At 43.4% G+C, this 13,393-nt stretch overlaps 1 protein-coding gene across 2 annotated transcripts in view; it reads left to right on the top strand.

The window, feature by feature from the left end:
* CASP8AP2 (caspase 8 associated protein 2) overlaps positions 1–13,393 on the top strand; it is a 231,082-nt gene that overhangs the window by 61,752 nt on the left and 155,937 nt on the right. For both annotated transcript variants that reach the window (XM_086926647.1, XM_086926646.1), the window contains exons 4-5: positions 2,494–2,591; positions 13,080–13,154. In XM_086926647.1, the coding sequence (XP_086782773.1) occupies positions 2,494–2,591; positions 13,080–13,154 (173 nt within the window). The remainder of the gene's footprint in view (positions 1–2,493; positions 2,592–13,079; positions 13,155–13,393) is intronic.

The following is a 13,393-nucleotide window of genomic DNA, read 5'->3' as shown; positions in this document are numbered from 1 at the left end:
GCTTGAGCCCGGTTCTCTTTAACCTTTATATGACCCCTTTGATTGAACTCATCACATCCTTCAACATCAGTACGATATCCTACGCGGATGACACCCAGCTCTTCCTGGTATTGGACAACAACTCAACTAAAGCAGAAGACAATCTGAGAGACTGTCTCACTGCAACCTTTGAATGGATGAGAACTCACCACCTAAAATGTAATTCAGGCAAAACTGAAATCCTCCCTTTTGGCCAAAACAACCTTTTTTCCCCTAATAAATGGTGGCCCCAAGATGCCGAAATCCCACCCAACACCATCACGTCGGCCCGCAACCTCGGGATAAGGTTTGATGAAGCCCTATCCTTCAAACAACAAGCAGGCACTGTGGCAGGGTCCTGCTTCAACATCATCAAAGGCCTCAGAAGGTTCTTTGACTTTCTCCCCCTGACAGCCAGAAAGACGGTAGCAGTGGCCCTTATCACATCCCGTCTAGATTACTGTAACAGCAGCTATGCAGGTTCCAACAAAGCTGTTCTGCACAAATTGCAGATGGTTCAGAACGCTGCCGCCCGCCTAGTGCTAAGACTACCCAGGAAATCATCTGCCTCAACAGCACTTAAAACCCTGCATTGGTTACCCATCCACAAGAGAGTGCTTTTCAAAATTCTGCTCATCACTTTCAGAGCTTTCCACCAGTCGGGCCCCACATACCTAGCTCAAAGGTTTGGAAGATACATTCCCTCCCGGTCACTCAGATCATCCAACCTAAACCTATTGACAGTCCCCAGATTCAGACTAACCACAAAAGGTGGAAAATCCATCGGAGTGCTAGGAGCCAGAGCCTGGAACAAGCTCCCACCCCAGATGCGTCTGATCCATTCAGAGAACCTATTTCGAAAAGCCCTCAAAACATGGATTTTCAAGGCCACTGACACACTCTGCCTAGCGTTAATTTAATTTTCACTCTTTACACCCGACTCTCACCCCTCTCCCCCCTCCCCTGGACTGTTTAGGTAGCTCTCCCTCTTTCTCATCTGTGACACGTGATGACTAGCGCCAAGATGCTCCATGGAGTGTAAGCTGCGCTCTATAAAAACCAATTCATATCATATATATATTATTTTATGGTGATTGCAAACACAAATATTTACAATAACTTTAAACTTCTTGTTTGGCAAAAAGGGGATTTGCATTTACTAAATTAGATAGTCTCGCATCCATCTTAATTCATTATGAAAAGATACTCTATCTTATGTTTTTTCCTACTGTGTTTTTACTAGCAAGTTAATAGATCCGCGTATTGAGTACCTAAACTCACCAGTAACCAAAAAGACATTTTCTGTTATAATCCAGACCTGTTTCTATGCCAGTAACTGTTGTAGGGGTTTTCCACTTTTTGAGTTAGTTAAATTTAACTTTTCCTTTTTAATCATGCTCCCATCACCACGCACTCTGGAGCTTTTTTCCATTATAACTTAATTTAATTAGCTTTTCACCTCAGTGTATTCAATATTGAAATAATAATACAAATCTTTGTCAGATCCTGCAGTCAAGAAAGGCCGATTGTAAACGGTTGTGTTCAGACCACCTGTCCTACTATTGGAGAGCAAGCTTATATGCATTTGTGAATAGTAGGAAAGAATAAAGGAGTGTGGTGGAGACTTAGACATTCTAAGAGTTTAAGAACGTAGTGCACATAGCCATCGTTTTTAATTGCAAAACAACTTCAATAAGGGCTGAAAAATGTGAAGACGTTTTAAATGCAGAGAATAATTGCACATGTGGTTTGCAGTCCCAACATTTTAATGTCCATTTTTTAATTGACTGTTGCCATTTAAACAGGTATCGTCGTTCGATTTTAAAGTCGCTTTTCATAAAATACAACATAAATCATCGCAATGAAGCACTTGTACTTTTGTTGAACATAGAGTATTTAGATGTTGCGTGTGCCCTGGCAAAAGTTTTAAAAATGTTTGTATTAGTAATGTTAGAGGCTCGGCCACGAGCATTAGTTAGTTTCCCTGGAATCGGGGTGTTGGGAAACGGAGATTTTATTTATTAAAGGTCGGGGAATGGAGATGATATGTATTAAAGACTGGTGTATTGGGTTAGTCTGGTTCAGAAGCACGAAGGGGGAGGGTGCCAGGGGTGTTTATATTCATAGTTTATTCTGTTTTAAAATAGAGCTGAACATAAGAAAATGAAATCCCTTAAAGTGTAGAGAATTCGGGGAAACATTTCCAGCATAAGTGGTTGAAACAAAAATATTACGTAAGTAAAAGTCCTGTCGCAGACAAGATAGAGCACTGGGACAGTGTAAACATTGGCAATGCTGCAGAATTTGTGCATTGTCAATTAAGTAGATAGGCCCTGAAAGAAACCATTTTCTTTCTTTATCTGTATTTTGTTACCTTTTCTCAGTTTCGATTAGCATTCTGACATCTTTACTTTTCTGAGTGTCTCATTTAAAATGACCTTAAAATCCTGATTTAATCCTTGTGTATTTACTTAGGTAATGCATCTGAACAGTGTGCACCATCCAAAGATTTAGACCTTTATGAGGAGCTTCTAACTGAAGAAGGCGTTGCAAAGGAAACTTCATATAAAAATGTATGTAACTCTATAACTGCTTTCAACATATGATTTTATAACTTTTTTTGTATGTGTAAATCGAACCAATCTATGAAACCTCCCACTTCCTACCTCACCACTTTCGGCCTCATCAACCTTGAGCCAGAGCTCCATTCCTGATGAGCCTCTATCACAAGAGCAAGCTACCTACTTTTCAGCATTTTCATTGTCACCTCTGATTTATCTTGCCTCCTTGATCCTACCTTCAGTCCTGTGCCAATATCTTCATCTTGTATCACAGGCATGGAAGCTCTAAAAAAATGTTGCGAGAGAAACTCCGATGGTGATGCCCATAGCAATTCAAAACTGTCCTATCTCTGGTTAAGGCCTGCAAGTGCTTTACTGGGTGCTACCATGTATCGCTGGGAGTTCCATCTTTCTCAGTACATGCCACTTGCGTATTCCCTCCTGAGAAAATATTCTTCATCAGTTTCTCTTTTCTGAAGTACAAGTCTGTCTAGAGCATCAGAAAGCCGGAGTTCTTGGCAGCGCTTTGTCCAATATTTCATTTTCCTGATACGCAATCATTTTGGGACAGCACCAGAATATATGAACTATTGACCGCCCACACTTGCATAGCACCCAGCTCTCAATTCGTACAACCTCGTTGGTGTGTAATACCATTCACAGAACATGTCCTCCTTTCCAGAAATGATTTTAGCCTTATAGTTCAAGCGTGCCTCACCATGGCTACTTAGAAGTTTTAAAACCACTTGTTAATGTTGTAATTTGAACATAGTTATATCATTGTAACATTTTTGGGAAATTCCCAACCAACAGATAAATTAGTAATTCTACTTTGTGTATTGAACAGAGAAAGAACGGTATGCTGCTTTGGCTATCAGCAGAATAGGAAAGTGTGTAGGTTGTGTATGAGGTCTGAATACAGTATTTGCAGCACACTATTATGAATTGATTGATTTGTATTTGTTTCATGGGAAATTGTTACGGCTATAGTTGGTAGTAGTGGAAAAGTAAAGTAAGTTATCACATAATTAGAAAAGTACTCTGATCGCACCATGTACGGGTTTACATAGTTTGGGGAACATTATATTTATATATATATATATATATATCTTCAAGGGGCTAATCTGCAATTGAATTATGTTTATGGCGTTTGCCCAGCCACGAGGACAAGCCCATCGCCTGAAGGCGGGTCCATGCAGGCTCTAGAATACAGCCTGCAGCTTGGAAAGAAGGTGAGCAGCGCGCTGCAGAACGACGCTGCTTGGAACTCGTTTTTTCATCACTGTAAAGCAGGGCAGATGACAGGAGTCATTTTCACTTTTCCACTGGGAAAATACTTCAATAGGCGGAAATTGGGACAGAAAGCCTCCCCCACAAGAGGAACAATTATTAAAAGCACTACAACAACCAGAGAGCTTTGCACAGAAGCCACACCCACTGAGGTAACAAGTTAAAAGTGCAAAATATGAGAGTGCATTCATTTCCCTTGCCTGAGCCACTGAAGAAAGGGTGTTGGTATCCTGAAACGCGTCTGGTAATTATCAAGACTTAATGTGACCTGTACCTTCCAGTTCGTCTGCTGGCAAGTGATGAAAAGAATAAATGCGAGTGAAATAATTTCTTGTGGCTTGTCTTCAAGGGGCTAATCTGCAATTGAATTATATTTTTATATATATGCCCTCGTGACGTTGTCATGTGATCAAGGCTATCTCTAGCCGAAACGCGTCATGGCGGACTGGTGCTGGGCTAAAATCTAAATAAAAGAAACATTTGCACCTTCCTGGGTCTCGCTGGTTCCTGTTTGTTCGTGTGGCCACATTTGCTGCGCTTGCCGACTTTGGGAATTCAACATACCTCGTATCTACATCCGGGATTGCTTCCCCGGACTTTGCGAGACCCCTCCACGTTTAGGGCAAGCCGCGGCAAGAAGCATCGTTTCTTTGGAACATTTTCAAATCTCCGTGTAGGAGACGCCGCCACGCCCCAGGGAAAAGCGGAATTGTTTGCAGGCGTGCTGAGGAAAGACCGGAAGCAGTTCGGGGCATCAGGTCAGCGTCGGCTGGTCGGGAATCCTGAGCTCACCGTGCGAGTACCAGCAACGCTGCGTCGGACTAACTGCAGGATCCCCTGTGTGGAGTAGCTGAGTCGACTCCGAAGAGCATTGCCGGTAGGAGTGCGACTGCTTTGTGCCCATAGTAATTTGCCCATTGTCACACACCATGTCCGCGGACACGTTGAGGGGGCGTGTGGAGGCGTCCAGGGGCATGTTTACGGACCCCCGGCTGGGGAGTCCGTTCCAAACTCAAGTTCAAATTCTGTGCCTGAACAAAGTACTGGTATAAAGGAATTGTTTAAACGACTTGAAAAGTGCAGCAAAAGTGAACAATCCAAGTGGTGGAAGCATACTTCTTTAACGGGCTACCTAGAGGTGGGGCGAGTGCCGCGTGGACTGCGCATCTTACTAGCCCCCTCCTATGAGAAACCCGACCCACAAATGCTAGCTGACTGGGCGCAATGTAACCTTGAAAATTCGAAACGCCTAATGGTCATACTCATCCAGTATACTGAAAGTGATAGAATTAAGCTATTGGATGAGATTGCCCTAATTAATGTTGAAATTGACAAACTTCCTCCCTCTCCTGAACTCACTAAATATAGAGAGGAAATGAATATAAGATTCAAGCGAGAGGAAGATGTCATTAAAAAGAGGAAGGCGTATAAGTTTCAAGCGACAGACTGGACTATGAAAACGGCCAGATTTTCACGTTCGCGAAAAGGTATGACAACATCAAACAGCGCCGAAATAATGATATTCCTGCCACCAACACCAGTACTGGCACTTCAGCAAATACAGGACAGATTGAGGTGTCTTCGATCTCAGGGGACAGCTCACAACCAGAAAGTGAGTCTGACACGGAAGCTAGGCGCCAATTACGGTCGGGGTTTTGCAAATTCACCCCAGCGTAGGAGATGGAAATGGTCCAGCAGGATCGAAAACTAACCCTGCGTTCTGGAACCCAGGTAGCCGCCGCCAGCGCGACAACAGGAAACTCGCAGAGAGGCGGAAAAGCAACAAACGCCGCGAACGCAGGAGGAAGACAAAGGAAGCCGCGCTCCAGATGGCAGTGGAACAAGGCGCAGCCAACGCAACCACAGCAGTAAAATCTACTAATGAGTCCAATACCAATGTTCATGCAGTCATTAATTTATTGATATTGCTCTGACTCCTAAAGAAACTTCTATCTTAGCTTTAGGACTAACATATAGTCCACGAGGAGACTTTGATTATGCTACTACTAAGATAGACATGTTCAAATATGTGCGAAAATTAAAACTGAGCAAACACTATGCTGCACGCACAGCAGTAGACTCTAATACAACGATTGGGGTTCATGACGCTGCTTCAGCCAACATTGTACCCAGTGGTTCCAGTGAGGTAGCCACTTTAGGAGCAGTCCTAACACAAGAACTATTGGAACTCCAGAAGGAAGAGTCCCTTTCTCACACAGTCAGACAGCACTTGGAGGTGAACCTTTTCCTGCCGCATGTCCGACACCTTTCAAACTTAAATCTAAATTTTATCCTCTGATGATCAAAGACAATGTGGATATTTTTCATGACCGTGTCACCACACAATTGAAGGAATTGCAGATAAAGAATGCTAATGCAACTAAACTCTACAATTACAGGGACAGTGAGTACCACAAACTTATAAAGAAGCTCAAGGCAAATAAACATTTGGTTGTAAGACAATCTGATAAAGGAGGCAACGTGGTCTTATGGCCACGTAAGATGTACTTGGAAAAAGCCCTTAAACAACTCAACGACAGGGATTGTTACAGGCGTATCACCATGCAGGATGCTCTTAAGGCCAGGAATTAAATCTATTCCAAACTCTCTGCCTGGAGGAGCAAGGGCTTGCTGACTATGGATGAATATAAATTTCTTAAAAAGGACTACCCAGTTACTCCTGTTATTTATTTCATTCCTAAAGTACACAAGAACTATCAGCAGCCTCCAGGCAGGCCCATTATCTCTGCATGTAACAGCCTGTTGGAGAATATGAGCAAGTACATTGATTTTTTCTTACAGGACTTTGTAAAAGGCTTGCCTTCCTTTATCCTTGACACAAGTGATCTACTTAGGAGACTCATTGATTTCAGATGGAATTCCAATTATATTCTGGTGTCTATGGACGTCACTTCATTATACACCAGCATATTCCATCTTGATGGACTGAAAGCTACTCAACATTTTCTTGGGAAGAGAGAAGCCTGCTTCCAGGAACATTCGAAAATGTTGTGAGACATGATCTCCATTTGTCTAGAAAACAATGTCTTCCTATTTGCTAACCAGCTTTTCTTACAGACCAGGGGTGTGGCAATGGGGGCCTGCTTCTCTCCCAGTTACGCCTGTTTGCACATGGGGTACTGGGAGGAGCAGGTCCTTATGACGGAACATATTGCCACCATGACCACCAAGGTAAAACTCTGGTTACGGTACATAGATGATCTGTTCTTTGTTTGGGATGGTACTGAAGTTGAGGTGAGCGAGTTCATAAAATAACTGAATGTCAATAACCTCAATATCCAGTTCACCAGCAGCCTTAGTAAGCAATCCATTGTGTTACTGGATGTGGAAATCTTTGTCCAGGATGGTAGCCTGCATACCAAACTGTACCGCAAGTGCACAGCGGGCAACACACTGCTGCACGCTGGTAGTCATCATCCAGCACACCTGATACGGAGTATCCCCTATGGGGAGATGCTCCGTATCAGGAGAATATGCAGCAGTGAGGAAGAATGCCGGCTGGCACAATCCCACTGCAGGGCTCGTTTCCTTCAACGGGGCTATAAGTCAGAAATCATAGATAGTGCTACTAAGAGGGACAACAAAAATGACAGGTCAGCACTCCTGGGCTCAGGAGTTGAACGACAAGGGCCTCCCACTGTTAGACCATGTGAGGAGACAAGGTTGATTATTGGATACAGTAACCAACATAAAAGTATCCACAAAATCATCAAGGACAATTGGTCCTTAATATCCAGTGACCCTGTCATAGGCCCCTTTATGCCTAAATATCCTAGCATTACCTATCGCAAAGCCCGGTCAATGCAAGACAGTCTGGTGTCGAGCAGCCCAGAGGTGATCACAGGATCATGGCTAAAGGATAGCAAGGGTTTCCTGATGTGCTTTACCTGTAAAGCCTGCAAACACGGTATCAGCAAGTCTGAGGTCAATACCCCACTTTCCCCTTTTCCAATCAAAATCAAGCAAAAACTAAACTGCAAATCTAAATTTGCAGTTTATGTTTTAGAATGCCCATGTGGGCTTAGATATGTGGGCAGTACTAGGCCACAAGTCCACAAGAGAATTCTACAGCATCTGCGTGCTATCACCAATGCAGATACGACATAACCTGTAGCCAGGCATTTTGAGAAGAACCATGGGAAAGATGCCTCCTTGTTGAAATACTATGTGATAGATTGTGTTCTTCCCCAGAGGAGGGGAGGTGATAGAGAGTCCCTGCTTCGCAAACTAGAGACTCAATACATTATATCTAGGCTGTTCGGAATTCGGTTTAAACCGAATGTAAACGATAATACCCTACCGATTGAAATTAAGGTGACCTGGTTTAAACCGAGTGTCACTGTTTTTTTACATATTTCGAGTGTCACTGATTTTTTTTTTACATATTTGTTGCTCCGCTTGGCCACTTGAGGGAGCCAAAGGAGCACAAAAAAGAACTATCCTTGAGGAATGTCCTCCCACTGCTGCGGATTTAAGCCAGCAGGGTCGCGGGACAGCAGAGAGAAGCCCACACCCCGCATTCGCTGGACAAAGGCAGCAGAGTGTCTCCTGTCGCGCCTCTGATGAGAACAGCCCGAGGGGTGCCACCAACAAAAGGAGCTTTCATAGCTCATAAAGGGACAGCGGCGTCACTAGGGGGTGCGGGGGGTGCGGACCGCACCGGGTGACACCAATCTGGTTACACTACCATTCCCCAACCCTGCTTTTGTCGTGTTAGACCAGACTCGCACCAGAGGTTTTTTGATGAAAAAGGATGAAGGATTCGCTTGGCAGCATCTGCCGCTCGCGCACCTGAGGCCCTGGCGCGGAGAACTTCCAGGAGATTGGTCTGTAGCAGGGCCGACGCGCATCTGATTCACTTGGCTCCTGTACACCGGTTCATTAATTGGCAGAGGCCGCCCCCCCCCCCCTCCTCCTCCCTCTGTTTGGATGAGAAGCAGCCTGGTAGGCTTCCCAAACACACATATCCGAGTCTAATTGCTTGTCTCTTTGCAGGTCTCGGGGAAAGTTACATGCCCGAGTCAAGTGAGTGTAAGTGAAACATGTAAACAAACAAGAAAATGGAGCGACTGGCAGCAGCACACATGTCATGAGGAGGAGTGAAGGGGGAGGGAGAGGGAGAGAGAGATGTATGGGAGGGGAGGAAGACGAAAGCCGTTGATGAAAGAAGCAAGAGGGAGAACAGGGGTATCGAAGGAAGGGAAAGAAGAAGAGAAGAAGATAAAAAAGAAGGCAAAGGAGTCTAGAAGTAAATGACTGCAAAAGATGAAGAGGGAGAAGCCAACGAGTCGAAAGGTTGAGAAGGAGATAGGAAGACAATTAGGAGGTACAGGCATAAGAAAGACTGTAGAAGAGCTTAGAGTCACTTTATTTCCTTGTGTTCGGATTGGATGCACACTTTTTAAAATATTGACATACCTTTTTTGTGAAGTTACTTTAGTTATTAGTAATAAACAACATTTATGCTGTTGACTATTAAAATGCGATTGTTTACAAAAAAAGGCAAAGTATGAGAGCGGTTAAAAGAACAGCTAGTAAGAAATGAGAAAAGAGTAAAGGAAGTTAATTGGGCACGAAGGTGTCAGTCAAGAAGCAACTAGAGAAGAAGTGCTTGTGCCATCATTGCCTAAATGAGAATTAGGCAACCGAACACCCATAGTGCAAACCACCTCACGGAGAGCACACGAAGAAGTATGAACAGGACCAAAGTGGGCTCCCAAGAGACCCTTGCCTCAGCTCCCACTCGATCCAAGCATGTTGTAACCCCAACTAGGTCTACGCCACTGGGTGCGTCTGGTGTGTCTATGGGAGGCCAGGTCTGCTCATGCCCCGTCAGGCCATGGCACTCTAATGAGACGCCAGCATCACGGTTCTCTCCTGACTTGCTGTAATTTGAGGCTGGGGCCCCGGTGTTGCTCTGGCCTTTGGCAAATTCTTGCCTCGGCCCCCTGCTTCGTGGGGCCTGCCTGGGAAGTAGCAGTGTCATCCCCTGCTGGGCTTTGGTCTTTAGGTTATGGGGCCAACAAAGGAGGGTGTGAATACGCGCTGAGAGGGCTGATTTGTGGCCTTTGTGCCATTCACACCTCAGGCTATTGTGGGCTGGGAGGGGGATAAGAGAAGCACCCTTCCTAGCAGCCAGGTGTTGTCACCTCAGCCCCAGTGTCTTTTAGGCCTTGTTGGGGGGGTGCGTGGCTTTAAGACTGGATATGGCACCGCACAAAAATGTGTGTCTATAAAAGTACAGAAAGCACTGAGTGGAACAGTGTGTGGCGGAAACAAAGAGACTCTTCGAGTGGCTGATGCTTTCAAATAGTAGACTGCACGCCAATGCCATCTTTGTTTGAACTTGCTTTTGTCCCGTTCAGTGGGTTGTGTCGGGCGCCGGCAGTGCCTTATTAAACCAGCCACAGAATCTTGCACACAACTTGTTTAGTTTAGTTTAAAGCCTCGACCTAGTGACGGAGCGGGATGGGTAGGGAGACAGGACTGACTGTCCGCTCAATTACCAGCTCCCAGTATGACAGAAAATAGTGCCATTATAATAACCAATACCCTGAAAGGGAACGATAACAAAATAATGTTACCGTATAATCGCGAGTTAAAGTGAACAGGCGGTGCATTGTGGCAACAACTTTCCATAAAATATTTGGCTGCGCACCACGGGTTAACGGAGCCTCGGCTCGGTCGTATTATCACTAACAAAGCTGTCATTACGAACACCGGGCATGAATATTTTACAGGGTTGGCGTCTGCCCGGTTCTCCACCAGGCTGGGCCCAAGCTGCACTTAGAGGCTCTGAAGGGCATGCCTCTCCCTCCCACGCCAAGGGGTTGTTGGGCCCACTATGCTCCTTCAGAGAAGTTGTGGACGTGGACATTCACCACAGAAACCCACAGGACCAGAAAGTAACTAATCGGACTAAACTGAGAGAAACAGGCTGTCTGAGAGGGTAAGGCAGAAGGAACCTGCTCCGAAACCCTTGGGCTCACCCTGTACTTACCCTGAATATGATCAGCACTGTATACAAGGGGTAAGATGCAGTTCACTTAAGTTACATTACACAAAAGCCCTACCAGCACAGACAAGCAGCCAAGGACTACGTATGCCTGGAGAACTTTGAAAAGGACTGAGCAACCAGCCAAGGTGGCTTGGACTCCCAAGGCAGAAAAATGTAACCATCTCACAAGAGAAGGGTGAGGCTTTAGTGTGGAAAAAGGGGATTGAGGGTGGGCAGAGAGACACACAAGGGTGCGGGTGGGGTGGGTGCAATGGGAACAAGCATTGAAAATGCAATAAGTCTCGCCTTGATTAAGTTAAAGTCATTTGCTTTCCTAATGGTATTGTATAGCAAAGCAAATGGCTTTAACTTAATGAAAGGCGAGACCTATTGCATTTTTAATGCTTGTTTGAACAGTCGCCTTCAGGCGAGGCCCGTGCATGCTACTGTTGAATATGTGGCATCTCTCACTGGGGTCTCTGCGCCTAAATAAGCTTCTGATGGCAATGGCGTCATGTAACCCTATTCGATAGCTAGGTGAGGCTTAAATGGCGGCGGATGAAGCTAATGTATTACATTGTGTGCCTGTAATACTCATAACTTTTTTTTGCTAGAGGAAGTCTTTTTTTAACCCCATTTTTTTGACTTGCATATGCCCCTTCAGCCACATTGCAATTTCATAATAGCATTTAAAAAAGTTCTCTACGTATATTTGACAAACACTTGCTGAGTGACCAATGCACGCTTCCATTTAAAACAAGCCTTTACAATGCAATAGGTCTTGCATTTAAGCAGTTTGAGCTATTCACATTGCAAATAACAATGCCTTTTATTTTTGTTTGCGTTTTACAATGCCAGTAGCTTAAACTCGCATAAATGCGAAAACTATTGGATTGCAAATGCTTGTTAAATCTGAGCTGCAGAATCAAAGAACAATGGAAAGTATTTCATTACTTTATTAAGCTTCTGAAATGTAGAGCAGTATACAATTTCTGAAAAACAATTGAAAAAGCAATCATAAAAGCAAAGCGTTTCATAAACACCGGCAAAACACCGTTTCAGTTGTTTTTTATGGCGCGAAAATTTGAAATCACTGAAAAGCACTGTTTTTTTCAGGTATTGAAATCACTGGAAAACACTGACAAAACACCACCAGAATTTACCCAAAATAGAAACTGAAAACAGGGAAGCCTAATTATATCACTCGACACCAAGGCACCGCAAGGGCTTAACACTGGGGAGGACTGCCACACCTATCTATAGTACTCAGCTAACTCTTGCTATATGCACATCGCACTTTGTTCTCAGTACTGTGTCTGCTTTGTAAATATGAACTTTGGACTAGAGATAAGACACTTTAACATGCCTTCTGGACCTCTTTTGACCTTTTTTTTTTATATGATCTCTTATAGATTATTGATTTAACAAACTTTTCACTTTTTCTGGTAGCACTTTATTGCCATTTGACATGTTTTGCACTAATTGCGTGTTTGCACATATACATTTCTACCTCAGTGCTAGTGTACAGCCCACTTGGGCATTATACTTTTTGAATTCAGTTTGAATCCATGAGAACCGGGATTTACAATTATTTTTCTGCACTTTTCATACATCTGCTGGTTTAAACTTGCATATGCAACAGTGGTTTGATGGAATTTTAATGGCAATATAATTATTTATAATTATTTATTAGGCTTTTAACTTTTATACTCATTTTAGAAGTTCTTTTTAGCCGTTGCCATGAATTCTTACAATTACACTTGTTCTCTGAGGTTTTTCAAGTTGTGCTTGTTATATGTATTTTACTGCAATTTAAAAACATTGTCTATCAACTTGTATACTTTATGTGCAATACTGGCATTTATGCTGCAATGTAATGATTGTGACATTTTGGAAACATTAGTATTTCTTCATTTTCCATAACATGTGATGGCACTCTTGCACTTTAAATGGGTCTCGCTGGTTTCTGTTTGTTCGTGTGGCCACATTTGCTGCGCTTGCCGACTTTGGGAATTCAACATACTATATATATATATATATATATATATATATATATATATATATCTATCTTTATATATATATATCTATCTTTATATATATATCTGTCATTTGTTTAATTTCTTTTTTCCAAGCAATTACATTTTTCTTTTATTTTAGCGATTTTTGAGCTTTCAAATGTTTTTGCTTTCCAGTTACACGAGGAGTTTGAAAAGTGCCAGAGACAACTGAAAGACCTGGTCCAGAAGCTGAAAGAATTACAAACCCAGGTACTTTTATTTTTACTGTTATTGACTGTGAATTAAGTTATTTGTAACTATATCATTGAAATACATTTTGTAGCAAGGGTGAGGTTCTACTGCTTACAGGGGCTGGTAATGATTATAGATAGTATCTACTGGGTCTTATGAGGCCTGCCACTATTTAACAGAGAAGACGCACTGTCCCAGTCTGCCCTGAGCCAGCTGCAGATTGGGAAAGCTGCCCTCGTAAAGTCAACATGAGGTTC

The sequence above is a fragment of the Lissotriton vulgaris genome, chromosome 6 (assembly GCF_964263255.1).
Source record: "Lissotriton vulgaris chromosome 6, aLisVul1.2, whole genome shotgun sequence".
Classification (NCBI taxonomy): domain Eukaryota; kingdom Metazoa; phylum Chordata; class Amphibia; order Caudata; family Salamandridae; genus Lissotriton; species Lissotriton vulgaris.
The sequence above is the reverse complement of the archived record's forward strand: the minus strand, read 5'-3'. Positions and strand labels throughout refer to the sequence as shown.